This window comes from Opisthocomus hoazin, chromosome W (assembly GCF_030867145.1).
Source record: "Opisthocomus hoazin isolate bOpiHoa1 chromosome W, bOpiHoa1.hap1, whole genome shotgun sequence".
Classification (NCBI taxonomy): domain Eukaryota; kingdom Metazoa; phylum Chordata; class Aves; order Opisthocomiformes; family Opisthocomidae; genus Opisthocomus; species Opisthocomus hoazin.
In genome coordinates, this window is record NC_134453.1 from 30860565 (window position 1) to 30880806 (window position 20242).

Genomic DNA, 20242 nt, shown 5'->3' on the forward strand with positions numbered 1-20242 from the left:
CTGACAGATCTCTTAGGTCCTGCACGTGAGGAGTCAGAAGGGGTCGCACTTGCGGGGAGGGGCGGACAGGACAGGTGAGCCAATATTGACCAACTAGATATTCCATGCCATACACACCATACTCAGTTTAAAGCTGGGGGATCAGGAGGGTCTCGCTCACTTTGTCCATAGCTGGCTTCTGAAGAGGACCCTGCTCGTTGTTCTGCCTGTGATCTGTGAATCTGATCTGGATTCCAATCCATGCATACTCGAGTCCAGTTCCTGTCTACTGCCGAGGCTAGTCTGGGACTTCCTGGTGCTGCCTGGCAGCTGCTGGCAGGATGCCAGCGCCCTGGCACCCAACTCTGGGAGACTCAGTATCAGTTTTGTATATTTTGTATTATTTCTCTTGTTATTATTAGTATTATTAGTGTTATTAGTAAAACTTTTTATATTCAATTTGTAAGTCTGTCTCCCTTTTCCTCCTTTTTCCCTTCCTCTGGTGGGAGGGTGGGGTTAACAGAGAGCATCTGTCACTCAGTTTATTGATGCTCTGCTTTAACCTGTGACAAATGTATAGGAAAGCATAAAAATAAAGATGATCTTTATTCTTCTTTTTAGTTATCCAAAGCAAAAGCTTTCAGTTACCCCCCACATACTCTGCAATGTCTCAGAAATGTGTCCAAGTCATCTAATAAAAGTTTAAAGCTCACTGACCTCTGTTTACATCACAGAAACACTATAGCTTGATTTCTAATAAAATGGAAGCATCTGTGCTTTTTCATGACTGTAAAATATTAGGTGAGCTATTGAAAGAAACATAATTGCTTCTCCTCTGGCTCCATAGAACAACCATGATAACACAGTGTTATAAGGAATAGACTTAAACATGCTGGGTTTTGTTTCTTCTTCAAGTCCACAAATCTGGAAGCTTTCAGTCCAAAGCATGAACATGGTATGGCTGTTTGCACAGCTGTCAGACCTAAGAAAGAAATTGGTTTGTTGACTCAAGCTTCTCTTTTCAGAATAACTGCTGTATGTCCTTTGTACAGTTCTGTGCAGTGGTGACTCATAAATCTAGTCCACAGTTTTATTCAGAAACACTTTGAACTGGGCTGTTCAGAATACAATACATTTGGCATTTTTGTTTGTCATCTGACCAGTCCGCACACATTTCCTTGCATCCTTCCATTACTATCTCTTGCTGATGTGTGCCTAAGCTAATCTAACTTCCCAGCATAGGATCATTGGGGGACCACAGTTTATAACACATCTGTGTACATGTTCTGCAGATGTCTGATTATGTTTTGTAGCACTGATGCTAAACCAGAGCTGATAAGCCCTAATGGATCAGAGCTTGATTCTTTAAGGTTATTGTGAGTCACAGAATCATAGAATGGTTTCAATCGGAAAGGACCTTTAAAGATCATCTAGACCAACCCCCCTGCAACAGGCAGAGGGACATCTTTCACTAGACCAGGTTGCTCAAAGCCCCATCCAACCTGACCTTGAACAATTCCCAATGATGGGACATCCACAACTTCTCTGGGCAACTTGTTCCAGTGCCTCACCACCCTCATAGTAAAGAATTTCTTCCTTATGTCCAGTCTAAACCTACCCTCTTTCAGTTTAAAACCATTGCCCCTTGCCCTCTCACTACAGGCCCTAGCAAAAAGTCTTTCTCCGTCTTTCTTATAAGCCCCCTTTACATACTGAAAGGCCACAATCGGGTCTCTCACAGAGCCTTCTCTTCTCCAGGCTGAACAGCCCCAACTCCCTCAGCCTGTTCTCACAGGAGAGGTGTTCCAGCCTTCTGATCATTTTTCTGGCCCTCCTCTGGACCCGCTCAAACAGGTCCATGTCTTTCTTGTACTGATGGCCCCAGAGCTGGACACAGGACTCCAGGTGGGATGTTACAAGAGCAGAGTGGAGGGGGAGACTCACCTCCCTTGACCTGCTGGCCACGCTTCTTTTTCAGTAGCCCAGGATGTAATGATTGGCTTTCTGGGCAGCGAGTACACATTGCCAGCTCATGTCCAATTTTTCACCCACCAGTATGACCAAGTCCTTCTCGGCAGGGCTGCTCTCAATCCGTTCATCCCACAGTCTGTACTGATATTGGGGATTGCTTCAACCCGTGTGCAGCACCTTGCACTTGCCCTTGTTATGCTTCGTGAGGTTCACATGGGCCCACTTCCTGAGCTTGTCCAGCTCCCTCTGGAGGGCATCCCATCCCTCAGGTGTGTCAACCACACCACTCAGCTGGGTCTTATCTGCAAACTTGCTGAGGGTATACTCAATCCCAATGTCTACGTCAGTGATGAAGATATTAAATTGTCAGTCTCACCTCTGTGCCTGGCAAGATGGTGGAGCAGATCCTCCTTGAAACCATGCTAAGGCACATGGATAACAAGGAGGTGACTGGGGACAGCAAACATGGCTTCACCAAGGGCAAATCGTGCCTGACCAATTTGGTGTCCTTCTACGAAGGGGTTACAGCGTTGGTGGACAAAGGGCAGGCAACTGGCATCATCTACCTGGACTTGGGCAAGGCATTCGACACTGTCCCGCATGATGTCCTTGTCTCTAAATTGGAAGGACATGGATTTGACAGATGGACCACTCGTTGGATAATGAACTGGCTCGATGGACACACTCAAAGAGTTGCAGTCAATGGGTCGATGTCCAGGTGGAGACCAGTGACAAGTGGTGTGCCTCAGGGGTCGGTACTGGGGGTGGTGCTGTTTAATATCTTTGTTGGCGACATGGACAGCGGGACTGAGTGCACCCTCAGCAAGTTTGCCGACAACACCAAGCTGTGTGGTGTGGTTGACACGCTGGATGGAAGGGATGCCATTCAGAGGGACCTTGACAGGCTGGAGAGGTGGGCCCGCGTGAACCGCATGAAGTTCAACAAGGCCAAGTGCAAGGTCCTGAACGTGGCTCGGGGCAATCCGAAACACAAGTACAGGTTGGGTGGAGAGTAGCTCGAGAGCAGCCCTGAGGAGAAGGACTTGGGGGTACTGGTGGATGAGAAGCTCAACACAAGCTGGCAATGTGCGCTTGCAGCCCAGAAAGCCAACCATATCCTGGGCTGCATCAAGAGAAACGTAGCCAGCAGGTCAAGGGAGGTGATTCTTCCCCTTTACTCTTCTCTTGTGAGACCCCACCTGGAGTACTGTGTCCAGCTCTGGAGCCCCCAACATAAGAAGGACATGGATGTGTTGGAGCAGGTCCATAGGAGAGCCACGAAGATGATCAGAGGGCTGGAGTACCTCTCCTACGAGGACAGGCTGAGGGAGTTGGGGCCTGGAGAAGAGAAGGCTCCGGGATGACCTTATAGCAGCCTTCCAGTACCTGAAGGGGGCCTACAGGAAGGATGGAGAGGGACTTTTCACAAAGGTGTGTAGCGATAGGACAAGGGGAAACGGCTGTAAACTAAAAGAGGACAGATTTCAATTAGATATTAATTCTTTACTGTGAAGGTGGTGAAACAGGTTGCCCAGAGAAGCTGTGGCTGCCCCCTCCCTGGCAGTGTTCAAGGCCAGGTTGGATGGAGCTCTGAGCAACCTGGTCTAGTGGAAGATGTCCCTGCTCATGGCAGGGGGGTTTGGAACCAGATGATCTTTAAGGTCCCTTCCAACCCTTATCATTCTATGATTCTATGATTCTATGATAAATAGTACTGGTCCCAGTACAAACCCGTGAGGGACCGTTTCCCGTTTTCCAGTCACTGGGGACTTCGCCTGACTGCCACGACTTCTGAAATATAGATGATAGCAAAAGGGACAATAAAGCTGAGGATCTTGCACTCTGTTCCAGACTGTGTTGGAAAGGATACACTCTAGTGTTTGCAGGCCCTTTCTGTTTCTTTCCTCCAGTTTGGCTCACTGAGCCTGTACCCAGGTTAGTGTTAAATCCCATATAACTTAAATGATTCTACATGCAATGGATAATTTATTTATTTGTGGAGACTGGGAGGCATGTTGTGGAATCAAGCAAGGCACTGTGGGATGGTCTTTACTTAGTTTGTTCTACTGCAAAATTTATGAGAAATGCCATGGAAGTCACTTCATCCAAACTTTTTTTTATGGACAGGTGTTATAGTTTGGCTGCGGCTGGCAACAAAAGCGCCACGCGGCTGCCCCTCCCCCTTCCGGGGTGCGGAGGAGAATGGAAAGAAACAGGCAGAAACCAGTGGGTCGGGATAAGGGCAGTTTAACAGAACAGCGAACAAAGGGAACAGTAACAACAACGATACAGATAAGGAGAATACACAAAACAAAACAGTAGAATGCAGAACTCTCACCGACAGCCACTGCCGCGCATGCTCCCCAGCCACGAGAGACTTCCCGCTGCCCCCCTCCCCCCCACCGGAACTCAGCATGATGGCACATGGTATAGAATACCCTGCTCTGTTTGGCCAGGTTGGGTCAACTCGACTGGCTTTGTTCCCCCCTGGCTCCTGCTGAAAATTAACCCTGTCCTGGTTGAACCCAGGACAACAGGTTATTAATTGTGTGCCTCATGAGTATATTGTCAAATCCCAAGCTTACTCAAAATAATCAGATGTGCTAGCCTCAGTTAGTTTAAATGTTAGTTACCCATTGTAAAATAGAAATATTACCACAGTTGCAACTCGTTAGGAGCCTCTAGAGATAATTTTTGTGAAGCACACAAGTAATGTAAATATATGTAAGTCTACTGAAATTTTGCAAACATGGGGGTTTAGGGTTACTGAACCTTAAGTCCAAGAAGGGGAAGTGTAAAGTCCTGCACCTGAGGAGGAATAACCCCATGCACCAGTACGCTGGGGGCCACCCAGCTGGAAAGAAGTTTAGCAGAAAAGGACCTGGGGGTCCTGGTGGACATCAAGTTGAACATGAGCCAGCAATGCACCCTTGTGTTAAAGAAGACAAATACTAACCTGGGCTGCATTAGGAGTATTGCCAGCAGGTTGTGGTCTGAACAGTAATGGAGTCTGACAACACGTTATAAAACCAAGCTTGAGGCAGCAGGAAAGATGAGCGACGACTGTGGTGAGTTAACCTTGACTGACCGCCAGGTGCCCACCAAGCTGCTCTATCACTCACCTCCTCAGCAGGATGGGAAAAATCAGATGAAAAACTCCTGAGTTGACATAAAGGCAGTTTAATAAAGAAATGCAAAGGTCATGTGTGGAAGCAAAGGAAACTAACAAACAAATTATTCTCTACTTCCCATCAGCAGATGACGTCCAGCCACTTCCTGGGAAGTAGGGCCTCAGTGTGCATAGCAGTTGCTTTGGAAGACAAATGCCTTAATAATGAATGCCCCCCCCCCCGATTTCTCTTAGCTTTTATTGCTAAGCACAATGACATATGGTATGGAATAGCTCTTTGGTCAGTTTGGGGCAGCTGTCCTGGCTATATCCCCTCTCAGCCTCTTGCCTACTGTCTCCTTAAATGGGGTAAAGGAGTCTGATAAGTGGCAAAAGGAAAGCCCTCCAATTGAGTCATGAGGTTCAGAGCAGACCCCCCCCTCTCAGAGGAGAGTCTAGGTGCGGCTGGATCTACTCCTAGTCCCAGACTTGGTCAACAGTTTACGTCTAAAGGGTTAAGTATGTAGCCACTTATCAGAGTCAACATTTGCCTGTCAGTGCCCCTTCCAAGGACTTTCACTGAAACAGTTTCGAAAAGTTGAAACAATAGGTAATTTATTCAAGCGACAGGTATCACAGATTTGGGATTGCTGTTGATAAATGCACTGTCTACAAAAGTTGAGCTCAAAGTAATGGTTTAGCACTTTAGTTAATAATGTGTTCCCGGGGATACGTCTGAGAAAGTCAGAGGCGCAACTCCTACCAAAAAGGCGTCCCTTCCTGAGGGGGGGAAGAGAGATTCAGGCCCGTCAACCCGTCCGTCAGGTAAGGTTATTGCTTGGCTCCTCCTCCCAAAGAGAGTTTTCAAGTGCCAATTTTTACATGTTTGAAAATTTTTTGGCGAAGTGGGACTAAGTCAATTATTATGTGTCAATTGGCTCTTGACATGGAATGATGTGTTGTCACAAGCGGGACTCGGCCCTATGGAGCGGGCATCTTGGTATGTGCTCAGGGGGGCCAAATGTTTAAGCAACCTCTGGCTGCTCAGCCTCTGTCAGTCAGGTCCCAGAGATTACTTGATTTACAATGGTGGGCTATCCCCCTTTTCTTCTGTCTGATAAGATAAGCACAAGTCAATTGGTCCTCTTTGACTCTTGGTGCCTGAGTCCAAGCATGTCATTGACAAGTCCAGCAAGGCCATGACCACACCCACTCCCAGCCTACTGGCCTTTGGGGGAGTTGGGGTTGGAGAGACAGCCTTGAAGCTGTGTGAACTCTGCTCAGCAGTAGCCAAAACACTGGTGTGCTACCAACACCTTTCTAGCTACAAATAAGGGCTGCTATAGGGAAAGTTAACTCCATCCCAGCCAGACCCAATACAATGACACACCCATACAGTGACTCACCAGATCACCAATAGCAAACGTGATTATAAGCGATGGCATGGCTCTGGTGGACTGCTAGGAACATTTGGTGTCCAGGTCATTTGTGAGCAACAGTCAATCATGCAAATGCCTTTAGAATGGGGGTGAGCGTCGCGCTCCACCAATGGTAGTATGATTTGAGAGATTCAAACTTTGCATGGAATATGGGCAGGACCCTGCCTATGCTTCTAAGTTCAAGGGAGAGTGTGTCAGGGGGAAGGATGTTGGCAGTCTGTCTAGGTCTAAAAACGGTCAAGTGGCAGGGTGTCACAGGTTGATGGAGGTATCCTTCCCCTCTCCTCAGTGATGGTGATGCCACACCTGGAGTCCTCTGCCGGGTCTCAGCATCCGTGAAAGGACGGGAACGACTCTCACACGCATTGCTAAGATACACAGTCAGAATACTTTATTCTCCCGCTTGTGCAGTTATATACATTTGCCATATCTGTACACATGATTACGCTTACATCGGATAGGCTACAGACATAAATCACACACTGTTCACACGCCCCACATTCCCTTATAATTGGTAACTATGCGCTAACGCCAATAGCAACAGACTGCCTCCATGTCCTTGAACACATCTTGTTTTGCTAACCCACACCATGTGCGCTATCAGAACTTTCTCAATGGCTATTCTTAGCTGTCTTTTACCAGCAGCCTCCTAGTCGTGCTAATTCTCAAGCTACATCGACCCCAACAGTCCTCTGACCACTTCCGGGCTCCCCAGTACGAGAGAGTCATGGATATACTGGAGAGAGTCCAGTGAAGGGCCACAAAGGTGATTAAGGGACTAGATGATCTCCAGAGGACCCTTTCAACCTCAACCATGCTGTGATTCTGTGAATCAAGTGCTCAAATAGCTTTTTAACAATTTTTGTGAAGGTAATATTTCTATAAAAATGGTTCTTCTGGTTTCCTTTCTTGTATTAAGATACGCTCAAGCTCTTGTGCTGAAACAAGCATCTATGCTAGGGCTTTCAGAAATTTTCTCAATGAGAGATTGTATGACAAGCTAACATATCTGGCCTACCAAACTTTCCAGTGTAAAAATATCCTTACTATTGAGTTCTTTGTGCTTCTAGTTTTAAGTGCCACAAACTTTTTTTAATGTGATTTTTCATCATTTTCTTGATGTGTTTTTAGTCCTCCTGTTCACCGGCAGAGAACAAGAAGGGATCGTCTGTCTCAACACAATTCTGTCAATCAAGACGTAAACTATCACCATCTCTCCTATGAACAGCAGCAAGTAATAGAAGAGCCCCAAGCCTTTAACCCTCCAAATATATCCCATCATATGTTGCACCCAGCTGCTCATCCGCCACAGCAGAATACAGTGATGGTTGACATTCATGATCAGGTAGAGTGTGTTGAGAACATAGATGCAAAAGTCTTAAACTCTGTGTATTCCTCTCCGAAGAGAGCAAATGAGTGAACTCTCCTTGACAAATTAGTCACATAACACTGACTCCTATTAGTCCTTTTGTAGAGCGTTTTTTCTCTTTTTTTCTTCTGAGTAGTATCAGTGTATAGAGAGCTGCAGCATTCAGTGAAAAGAACAATATATTTGTTACTTAAGGAAAAAAAAATCTAGACTGTAACAGAGAAGAGTGAAAGTCAACAGTCTGTCAGTGTGTGTTGGCACAGTCCTGAAGATCTCTGCATCGCACCTATGAAATGTGACTCTTCTGCTTCTGAAGTTAATTTAAAGATATGTAGGGTATGTATTTTAGTTCATTGCATATGAAGTACCTCTCCTTAGCTTAAAGTGCTTTACATAGTTTAAATATATTCTTTAAAAATAGAATTCACAATGCATGTAACTGACTGCCTACACAACAGTAAAACTCACAACAGTTGGACTTGATGATCTTAAAGGTCTTTTGCAACCTGAACAATTCTATGATTCTATGAACTCAGGGTAATATCATCTCATCACTAAATTACTCATTCTAGCCTCAACCAGCTCCTTAAATGGCATGAGAAAACGACATTGCAGTTAGTCCAGAAAAACAAGTTAGATCTTCCCTGAGACAGGAAGAGGAGTAGGATTCCATAATAGAGACTCTTTAAAGGAAATTGTCCTCTTGGTATAGTCTTTTCTGGTTCAAATCAGTAGACTGCAGCCCAAGTGTGTTTGTTGCTATGCAGTTACGTTCATTAACTGGGGACAGAGCTGGTCATTCTAGTGCGGTGTAGAGGGGAGTTTCCTGAACTGGGGAACCTCAGGGGAAGCCAAGAGACCCACCAGGAGACCACAGCTCACATGACAGCGGCTTATGAGACATGGGCAGGGCCAGGAGCAACGTCAGGAGATTTAAACCCATGGAACCGAAACTAGCACTCAGGCACTGAGGCAAGCAACTCTGGTATTGGTGATTTGAAGATCCGGTAATAACTCAACAGTACAATGTATATTGTTAAGCAGGTATCCTTTATAATGGCACTGGGCACATGGGGGATCTCTCCTCCAAACATGCACGCCAAACACCCTTTTCATTTCAGGTTAAATACAATCACAACATACATATTCATTATATTTCCAAGAAATGCTTAGCATATTCTTGGTTCTTCTGAGAACTAATTAGCATATGTTAATGTCTTTCACGCATGTCTGTTGGTGCTTCCGGATGGTTGTCGGGGGTCTTCAGATGAAGGCTCGTACTCTTCATCACGATGTCCGCTGGTTGACCTTTGTTTCCACACAAACTCAGTTCTGAGATTATGTGTACTGTGTCCTTCCAGGTTGTTTTGTTCTGATTTTGTTGTCATCTTGGTGCATCCTTATCTTCATGGTTCTGTGCATTTGCTCTCCCAAGGCCAAGCTGTCTAAGTGGGATTATTCTGGAGTCTCTTATCTTACAACCGTCCCAATTATTCACAAAGAACCAAGACTTGCTTTGGTTTTAATTAATCTGTGTGCAATGATTCTGACGACCTGAAGTTATAATTCTATCTACATCCACTACATCTGTTACATTCTCTACATTCACAGGTATCAATCCCTTCTTTTCTTTTGAGGGCTTGTAGCTTACACACTACAGTTCTCAGCAGTTACAACATTGGATTATTATGCATGCAAGAATAAAAAAATGCAATAATAAAAACTATTAACAACTAGAAAATATAATTAAAGTTACTTTGTTAAAGTTTCATGTTTCTTATGATCCCTTCTATTACTGGCACAATCTGCAGTGGAGTGTTCTAGTGTGGTGTACAGGGGGGGTTTCCTGAACCAGAGAAACCTCAAGGGGAGCCAAGAGACCCGACAGAAGACCGCAGCTCGTGACAGTTGCTAACAAGTCCCGGGTGGGGCCAGGAGCAATGGAGGCCAAGCCCCTCCTCCCCCCACCCTCCCCCAGGAGCGCTAGCAACCAGGGCATGGCGCAACAGCAAGGGCGTGGTGTGGCAGTTTGCACGGCAGTTCATGCAGAAGGGTGCTCTGTCAGCTCGATCATGGAGAAATGGTATCTACCTGGCAGAAGGCTATGACATCTCTAAACTCTGCACCTGCCATGACTGACGCAGCTTCCCAGACAGAGCTCCGATGGGGTCATGCTGCTATCCAGTTGTCAGGCTACAGGGTGTGCCCTGCCCTTAGGCTAGTACCAGACAGCAGTAGTGAGTATACCTGTGGAGGTGTGCCCAGGTAGAGAAACACCTCAGCTTGGTGACAGAGCTCTGGGAGGAGGTGAGTAGGTTGAGGAGTATCACGGAGCCTGAGAGATAGATAGATTACTGGAATCACACCCTACCTTCTCAGGGACAGGCCTGTCAGGCAGACAGAATGCATGGTACAGAGGACTCCCTATCCTCTCTCTACCTGGCTGAACATGGTGACTTAAGGGATAGAGGACAATGGTGACAAGTTCCTGCCAAGCGCAGCAGGTGCATCTCCTCTGGTACTAACCCACTGTCATGGTGCCAGAAACAAAGAATCACACGGTAGCTCTCTCACTCCCCCCCCCCGATGGGATGGGAAGGAGAATCAGAAGAAAAAGGCAAAAACTCATGGGTTGGAACAAAGACAGTTTAACAGAACAGCAAAGGAAGAAGAAAATAGCAACAACAATACTGATAAAAAGAATACACAGAGTGAAATATTCTCACCACTCGATGCTCAGCTTGCTCCTGAGTAGCAAAATTACGCTCCCCTAGCCAGTTCCCCCACTATTTACATTTATATTTGTCGAGCATGATATTTATACCGATATTTATCGAGTATGACGTCACATAGTATCAAATATCCCGTTTGATTGTCTGGTTTAGGTCAGCCCTCCTGGCTTCCTGTGAAAATAAACCCTATCTCAGCTGAACCCAGGACATTATTCACCCCTTATTCTATGTCATGCCCTGGTCCCACACTTTCCAATAAATCAGCATTACTTTTCCTGTCTTTTACATATACAAATGTGTGTCTGTGTATATATATGCATATATACACACACAGAGATATAATTGCCTTAGTCTATGTATCATGCCTCTAAAATGTCTGTTGAGTTCATTTAATCCATAACTTTGGGCTCCATCTGTCATAACAGTCCTTCAGGGCAGGAGAGATGACGTGTGGTTTCGGATGGTTGCATGCTGCATCTGGAGCTCGCGACTGGTATATCTGGCATGGCCCATGCCCACAGTCTGCATGTTGAAGATGTCGAACCCAAGGAAGTGGTTGGACACCAGTTACTGATGCCAGGTCTAGTCCCATCACCTCTGCACTTTGCTTAGATTTGTCAAAGTTCATCCTTCATTAATTTGCATGATTCTTACTGTAATACCTTTGCTATGGCATATAGCAACTATAGTAGTGATGACAGACAGTGACAGGGTCATTTAGCAGTTAACATCATACAATTCATTTATTGACTATTCTCACCCAAAATCAAATCCCCATGAGGTATACATCGGACTTCCCCATCCCTCCGTATCACCCACAATGTGCACCATGGATGGGTTTGCCTATGCCTGAGGCGGGACTAACCCAGACTGTCTTCCCTAACATATTCCGCATGTACACTACAAGGACTTTATCCCCTTCTACAGGATGTGGAAGTTTTGATTGCGCAGGGCCAGCCCAGTTGGTGGATCCTCTGGTGTTAACCAACCAGGTGGCCTTTGCTAAATGAGTATCCCAGTGTCTGAAGGTCCCACCCTCCCATTGCTTTAAGAGTAGTTTTTAGCAGTCCATTGTACCTTTCAATTTTCCCCGAGGCTGGTGCATGACAGGGGATGTGATACAACCATTCAGTGCCATGCTCCTGGGCCCAGGTGTCTATGAGGTTGTTACAAAAATGAGTCCCATTGTCTGACTCAGTTCTTTCGGGGGGGCCATGTCTCCATAGGACTTGCTTTTTAAGGACCATAATAGTGTTCCAGGTGGTGGCATGGGGCACAGGGTAGGTTTCCAGCCATCCGGTGGTGGCCTCCACCATTGTGAGCACATAGCGCTTGCCTTGGTGGGTTTGTGGCAGTGTGATGTAGTCAACCTGCCAAGCCTCCCCATATTTATATTTTAGCCATCGTCCTCCATACCACTGAGGCTTTACCCGCTTGGCTTGCTTGATTGCAGCGCATGTTTCACATTCATGGATGACCTGTGCGATGGTGTCCATGGTGAAGTCCACCCCTCGGTCACAAGCCCATCGGTATGTCGCGTCTCTTCCTTGGTGGCCTGAGGTGTCATGGGCCCACCGAGCTATAAAGAGTTCACCCTTCTGTTGCCAGCCCAGATCCACCTGAGCCACTTCAATCTTGGCAGCCTGATCCACCTGGTGGTTGTTTTGCTGTTCTTCAGTGGCCCGACTCTTAGGGACGTGGGCGTCCACGTGACAGACTTTTACAACCAGCTGCTCCAGACGGGCAGCAATATCTTGCCACAATGGGGCAGCCCAGATGGGTTTGCCTCTGTGCTGCCAGTTGTTCTTCTTCCATTTCTGTAACCATCTCCACAGGGCATTTGCCACCATCCATGAGGCAGTGTAGAAATAGAGCACTGGCCACTTTTCTTGATCAGCAATGTCTAAAGCCAGCTGGATGGCTTTCACCTCTGTAAATTGGCTGGACTCACTTTCTCCTTCAGCAGTTTCCACGACTTGTTGTGTAGGTCTCCATACAGCAGCCTTCCACCTCCACTGCCTCCCCACAATGCGACAGGACCCATCCGTGAACAGGGCATACTGTTTCTCATTTTCTGGCAGCTTGTTATACAGTGGGATCTCTTCAGCACATGTCACCTCCTCCTCTGGCGATGCTCCAAAATCTTTGCCTTCTGGCCAGTCCATGATTACCTCCAGAATTCCTGGGCGACTGGGGTTTCCCATTCGGGCCCGCTGTGTGATCAGCGCGACCCACTTACTCCACGTAGCATCGGTGGCATGATGCATAGAGGGGACCCTCTCTTTGAACATCCAGTCTAGGACTGGCAATCGTGGTGCTAGGAGGAGCTGTGCTTCAGTGCCGACCACTTCTGAAGCAGCTCAAATTCCTTCATATGCTGCCGGAATCTCTTTTTCAGTACAGTATAGTGGGCCTCAGAGCCTCGGTATCCCTGAATCCAAAATCATAGTGGGTTCCACCCTTCAAGTAGAACTGAACAATGATGAGTCCGATGCTCCATCTAGCTTAGAGTTGTCACCAAGGGTAATTCAAGGTTTTGCCCTGCGTCGAAACCACTTCCATAAAGAAAAAGGGATAAGTTACTGTCATAGAAGTTTTTTTTCTGTGGGGAACAGAAGTTCCAATACGCAGATTGGACTCACTTCTTAGGGAAGTCTGCTGGCCTCCCTGAGGACCGGGTTAAAGATGCAAAGAGAAAGCTTCCTACCCTAGTATGGCCCTTGGATTATTATCCATCAATGTTTTTTCCAGTAGGCAGCGATGAACTTGCAAAAAAAAATCGGAGGGCAATCAAGAAAGACTTCAGGGCCCTGGGATGACTGGTTAAGGCATAAGGAGCACAAGCAGGGTTTTCCTCTGTCCTTCCACTTGCAGGGAATAATGAGGGAAGGAACAGGCAGACCCAGCAGATCAATATCTGGCTCTGAAACTGGTGTCACTGGCAGAATTCTGAGTTTTTTGATCATAGGTCAGTCTACATGACACCAGGGGGGAAATGGTTAGCAACTTGCTACACCGCTTAGACACACACAAGACTATGGGGCTGGATGGCATCCATCCAAGGGTACTGAAGTAGCTGGTGGAAGTACTCACCAATCTACTTTCAATCATTTATCAGCAGTCCTGGGTAACAGGGGAGGTCCCAGTTGACTGGAGGATAGCAAATGTAACACCCATCTACAAGAAGGGCCGGAAGGAGGATCCTGGGAACTACAGGCCTGTCAGCCTGACCTCGGTGCCAGGGAAGGTTATGGCGATCATTTTGAGTGCCATCATGTGGCACATACAGGACAACCAGAGGATCAGGCCCAGCCAGCATTGGTTTAAGAAAGGCAGGTCCTGCTTGACTAGCCTGACCTCCTTCTATGACAAGGTGACCCGCTTAGTGGATGAGGGAAAGGCTGTGGATGTTGCCTACCTGGACTTTAGTAAAGACTTTGACACTGTTTCCCACAGCGTCCTCCTGGAGAAACTGGCTGCGCATGGCTTGGATGGGTGTACACTTCGCTGGGTAAGAAACTGGCTGAATGGCTGCGCCCAAGAGTGGTGGTGAATGGAGTTAAATCCAGTTGACGGCCAGTCACAAGTGGTGTTCCCCTGGGCTCAGTAGTGGGACCAGTTCAGCAAGTTTGCAGACGACACCAAGCTGGGCAGGAGTGTCGATCTGCCTGAGGGTAGGAAGGCTCTGCAGAGGGATCTGGACAAGCTGAATTGATGAGCCAAGGCCAATTGTGTCAGATTCAACAAGGCTAAGTGACGGGTCCTGCACTTGAGTCCCAACAACCCCATGGAACGCTACAGGCTTGGGGAAGAGTGGCTGGAAAGCTGCCTGGCGGAAAGGGAACTGGAGGTGTTGATCGACAGTCAGCTGAATATGAGCCAGCAGTGTGCCCAGGTGGCCAAGAAGGCCAATGGCATCTTGGCTTGTATCAGAAATAGTGGCCAGCAGGACTAGGGAAGTCATTGTCCCTTTGTACTCGGCAGTGGTAATACCACACCTCAAATACTGTGTTCCGTTTTGGGCCCCTCACTACAAGAAAGACATTGAGGTGCTGGAGCGTGTCTAGAGAAGGGCAACAAGGCTGATAAAGGGTCTAGAGAACAAGTCTTATGAGGTGTAACTGGTTCGCAGGATTCATATGCACAAATTCACCCAACACATGATATTTAAAAAGCACAACAGTATTTATTGCTCAATTATAGCCTTGCATAAGCAGTTACTAGCATATTGTTCCCTTTTTATGAGAGTCTTACCAACCCAACTACGTCCGAGACGCCACTGAGCAGGAAGGTGACCATTAGCGGGGTCATCGCAGAGAAGAGAGGTAGGCGCAGCACCTTCAGGGCCTCCCCTGTAGTTTGTATTGTGCTCCATATTCTCTCTCTCTCTCCGTTTTGAGCCGCCCCTTTTTATCCCCTCAGCAGATTCAATGGAAAAGTACTGACTAGATGTTTCTGCACTCATGGCCTGCACGCGCAGCAAGGCCTGTCAAGTATGTGTTCTGCTGGCTAACAGTGGTTTTTGGATTGCAACAACATATTGCTCGATAACAATCCTCCCAGTTCCCTTCTTCAAGGTTGCGTTCTCACAGCTGTGTTCAGCTTGTAGTTTTCCATAGTGGCCCAACACGGACAATCATCTAAAATCCCTCACACATGAGGAGCGGCTGAGGGAACTGGGGTTGTTTAGTCTGGAGAAAAGGAGGTTGAGGGGAGACCTTATTGCTCTCTACAACTACCTGAAAGGAGGTTGTAGCAAGGTGGGTGTCGGTCTCTTTTCCCAAGTAGCAAGTGATAGGACGAGAGGAAATGGCCTCAAGTTGCACCAGGGGAAGATTAGACTGGCTATTAGGAAAAATTTCACCACCAAAAGGGTTATCAAGCACTGGAACAGGCTGCCCCGGGGAATTGGTGGAGTCACCATCCTGGAGACATTTAAAAGACCTGTAGATGTGGCACTTAGGGACATGGTTTACTGGTGGACATGGCAGTGTTAGGTTTATGGTTGGAGTCAATGATCTTAAAGGTCTTTTCAAACCTAAATGATTCTATGATTCTATATCCAGGTCACAAACTGCCTGTCCTAAAATGCAATTCTTACAGCACAGCTTATACAGTGACTTGCATTCAGTAGAACAGCAAATCACTGATGTATTTTCTGTGCAGAGCTCTGCTCAGTAAGGACATGTCTGCACCCGGAGCAGAGCACATAGATTAAAGCTAATAGTCTTTCTGGCCGTGTCACAGCCTTCACGTGTATCTGAACAACTGAGTTATTGAAGTATCTCAAAATAAAAATACAATTTGTGTTTGTCTTTGGGTCATCAGACTTACAGCATCATCTTGAGAAATGAGTGTTCTGTGATGCTGTCACTACCTTCCAAGCACCATCCACAACCAGGTGTCAGTGTTTTCAGAGTTACTATGGGTCTTCCATGATGGTGCTTTGCACAGACTGTTCTAGAGAGTGAACCACTTTGTCTTTTTTTATTATTATTATTCTTTCTGCACTGAGAGCGGTGGTAACCTCTCCTGAATCATGTCTGGCACTGCTCTCAATCATCCAATAGTTATGGCATTAAAAACTCTCTGATAGCTCACATACAAAATATTTGCATTGATACCTTAACTGGAATTAGGTCAAAGTCATTGTTTCTGCTGAGTGGCTTTTTTCCTGAATATGTGCAGTTTTGAGATTTGAAGTTTTATTCTGTCATTTGTGTGGTGTTCCTCTTTCGGCCTCTGCATCTCATGGCCAGTTCAGTAGGTTAGCTCTCTTCAATTTTCTTATTCTCACCTTTGTGATGAGCTGTTCTCGCTTGTTCGTTTTCCAAGGGTGGATTCCATTTTAGTAGGTTGTGAAGGAAGATTCTTCAAAATAATTGCTTTCTATGGATCTACCTTCCCTACCTATGATTCTTTGCAGTTTTTACTAGATTCCTGATGTAGGAACTGAGTAGTGTCTGGGTCCAGAGTATCTTCTACCCTTAGATTAATGAGTGATTTCTAAGTGAATATTGCTAACTAAAAAAACCTGTAAGCCATCATGTTCTCTACTATGTTTATAGATATTAGGTGGATATTGTCTCTGAGGCATGTTTATGAATATGTAACCTTGTCTTTTTCAGCTTTTAAATTAATCTTTGATTTCAACTACTGTTATTAATCATGTTAAGACACATCCCTGGAGTGTTGCCCTGAGTAGGTATTCAGAGATCAATTTCTTTACAGGAAAGAAAATCTGTCTGAAGTTCCTTTTCTTCAAAGATATATGTCTCTGGGTTAACATTTAATCACTCTGCAAGGATGAGTTGAAGAGATTCTTTGGTTACTTGTAGGGTGTTTTTTCCCCCCCTTTTTCTGACTGGCTTTTACGTAGGAGTTACTACTGCCTATTTTCTCTAAGAACTAACCTTAGTGTGTGGGAGGGGCAGTTTTGCTGAATTTGAGATGCTTTTGAGTGCCTCTAATGGTGCCTTGGAGGACTTAACATCTTGAGAGCTCCCTCCTAGCCTTGTCCTAAAAGCACTGAGAGAAGAATGATACTCCAATGAGAAGATTTTTTTTTTTTTTTTTTTTTGTAAAGGAGAGGTATTACAGTTATTTGTCTTCTTTAACATCTTCAGAGTAAAAAATACTTTTTTGTTATGTTCGGTGAAAGCTTGTTTTCTATGCCATGCCATAACTGTCCAAAGCCCTTGTAACAGCTTACTTCATACACTTGTGTTTTTGCTGCAGATCTGTCAGGGTGCAGTCCCCGTCTCATACACGGTGACAACAGTGACGCCACATGGAATTCCACTTTGTACAGCCCAGCACATACCACCCTGCAGTACACAACAGGTCCCAGGTTGTTCTGTGGTATTCAGTGGACAGCACTTTCCGATCCATAGTGTGCCTCCTCAAGTAAGTAAGGTTCTCGAGTCATATTGACGATGGACTTTTAGACTTAGAAGGTGGAAAGTCTGGAGTTTCACTTCTCATACAACTTTCCCTAATGTAAAATTAAAATCATTATTTCCTGAGGTAAATTGTAATGGTATATATAACATGGTATATATAATAGTGCAAGCTATCATGGAACAGATCCTCCTAGAAGCTATGCTAAGGCACATGAAGGACACGGAGGTGATTCGAGACAGCCAGCATGGCTTCACCAAGGGCAAGTCCTGCCTGACCAACTGTCGCGTTAAAGGGGGGGGTAAGGGGAGTCTGATATTCAACTAGCCTGCCAGAGCCCTTCCAAGGACTTTCACTGAAACAGTTTCGCAAAGTTGAAACAATAGGTAATTTATTCAAGCGACAGTTATCACAGATTCGGAATTGCCGTTGATAAATTCACTGTCTACAAAAGTTGAGCTCAAAGTAATAGTTTAGCGCTTTAGTTAACAATGTGTTCCCGGGGATATGTCTGACAAAGTCAGAGGCGCGACTCTTACCAAAAAGGCGTCCCTTCTTGGGGGGGGAAGAGAGGTTCAGGCCCGTCAACCCGTCCGTCAGGTGAAATTCTCGCTTGGCTCCTCCTCCCCAAAGAGAGTTTTCAAGTGCCAATTTTCATATGTTTGGAAATCTTTTTGCGAGGTGGGACTAAGTCAATTATTGTGTATCGATTGGCTCTTGGCATGGAATGTCGTGTCGTCACAAGCGGGACTCAGCAGTGTGACACGCCTTCGGAGCAGGCATCTTGGTATGTGCATTCGGGGGCCATCTGTGCTTTGTCCAAAGCAATCTCTGAAGCAATCTCTGGCTGCGCAGCCTCCGCAGCGCCCCACAGGTCACTGGGTTTACAGTGATGGGCTATCCCCCCTTACTTTTGTCTGATAAGATAAGCGGCAGTTATTTACTTCCTTTGTTATTTCTTCGGCTCTTGATGCCTCAGTCCGTTTGTCCTTTGTCTTGCATTCGACAAGTCCAGCAAGGCCATTGATTACACCAACCTAGTAGCCTTCTATGATGGAGTGACTGCATCAGTGGACAAGGGAAGAGCTATGGATGTCATCTATCTGGACTTCTGTAAAGCCTTCGACACAGTCTCCCACAACATCCTTTTCTCTAAATTGGAGAAAAATGGATTTGATGGGTGGACTGTTTGGTGGCTAGGGAATTGGTTGGAAGGTTTCAGCCAGAAGGTAGTGGTCAATGGCTCGATGTGCAGATGGAGATCGGTGACAAGTGATGTCCCTCAGGGGTCCGTACTGGGACCAGTGCTGTTTAATATTTTCATCAATGACATAGCATGATCGAGTGCACCCTCAGCAAGTTTTATAAACACCTCCAGGGACGGGGACTCAACCACCTCCCTGGGCAGCCTATTCCAGTGCCTGACCACTCTTTCAGTGAAGAAATTTTTCCTAATATCTAATCTAAACCTCCCCTGATGCAACTTGAAGCCATTACCTCTTGTCCTATCACTAGTTACCTAGAAAAGACCAACACCTGCCTCACTACAGCCTCCTTTCAGGTAGTTGTAGAGAGCAGTAAGATCCCACCTCAGCCTCCTCTTCTCCAGAATAAACAGCCCCAGCTCCCTCAGCCGCTCCTCATAAGACTTGTTCTCTAGACCCCTCACTAGCCTCGTTGCCAGGATGCTGTTGGCCTTCTTGGCCACCTGGGCACACTGCTGGCTCACGTTCAGCTGGCTGTTGATCAACACCCCAAGATCCTTTTCTGCCAGGCAGCTTTCCAGCCACTCTTCCCCAAGCGTGTAGCGTTACATGGGGTTGTTGTGACTGAAATGCAGGACCCGGCATTTGGCCTTGTTGAAACTCATACAGTTGGCCTCAGCCCATCAGTCCAGATGGTCCAGATCCCTCTGCAAGAGCCTTCCTACCCTCAAGCAGATCGACACTCCCACCCAGCTCGGTGTCATCTGCAAACTTCCTGAGGGAGCACTCAATCCCCTCATCCAGATCATTGATAAAGATGTTAAACAAGACCAGCCCCAAAACTGAGCCCTGGGGAACACCACTCGTGACCTGCTGCCAGCTGGATTTAACTCCGTTCACCACCACTCTCTGGGCTCAGCCATTCAGCCAGTTTTTTATCCAGCAAAGAGTACAACTATCCAAACCATGGGCAGCTAGTTTCTCCAGGAGGATGCTGTGGGGAACAGTGTCAAAGGCCTTACTGAAGTACAGGTAGATGACATCCACAGCCTTTCCCTCATCCACTAGGCGGGACACCTGGCTGTAGAAGGAGATCAGGTTGGACAAGCAGGACCTGCCTTTCATGAACCCATGCTGGCTGGGCCTGATCCCCTGGTTGTCTTTCACATGCCCGGTGAGCACACTCAAGACGAACTGCTCCATAATCTTGCCCGGCACCGAGGTCAGGCTGACAGGCCTGTAGTTCCCGGGATCCTCCTTCCGGCCCTTCTTGTAGATGAGTGTTACATTGGCTACCCTCCAGGCATCTGGGACCTCCCCTGTTAGCCAGGACTGCTGATAGATGATGGAGAGTGGCTTGGCCAGCTCCTCCGCCAGTTCCCTCAGCACTCTTAGGTGGATCCCATCCGGCCCCATAGACTTGTGAGTGTCCAGGTGGCATAGTAGGTCATTAACTGCTTCCTCCTGGTTTATGGGAGGTTTATTCTGCTCTCCATCTCTATCTTCCAGCACTGGGGGCTGACTATCATGGGAATAAC

At 46.6% G+C, this 20242-nt stretch overlaps 1 protein-coding gene across 1 annotated transcript in view; it reads left to right on the forward strand.

The window, feature by feature from the left end:
* Positions 1 to 20242, forward strand: part of LOC142365548 (E3 ubiquitin-protein ligase RNF38-like) — a 255509-nt gene that overhangs the window by 176942 nt on the left and 58325 nt on the right. The window contains exons 4-5 of the mRNA XM_075446404.1: positions 7630 to 7843; positions 17338 to 17505. Of these exons, the coding sequence (XP_075302519.1) occupies positions 7630 to 7843; positions 17338 to 17505 (382 nt within the window). The remainder of the gene's footprint in view (positions 1 to 7629; positions 7844 to 17337; positions 17506 to 20242) is intronic.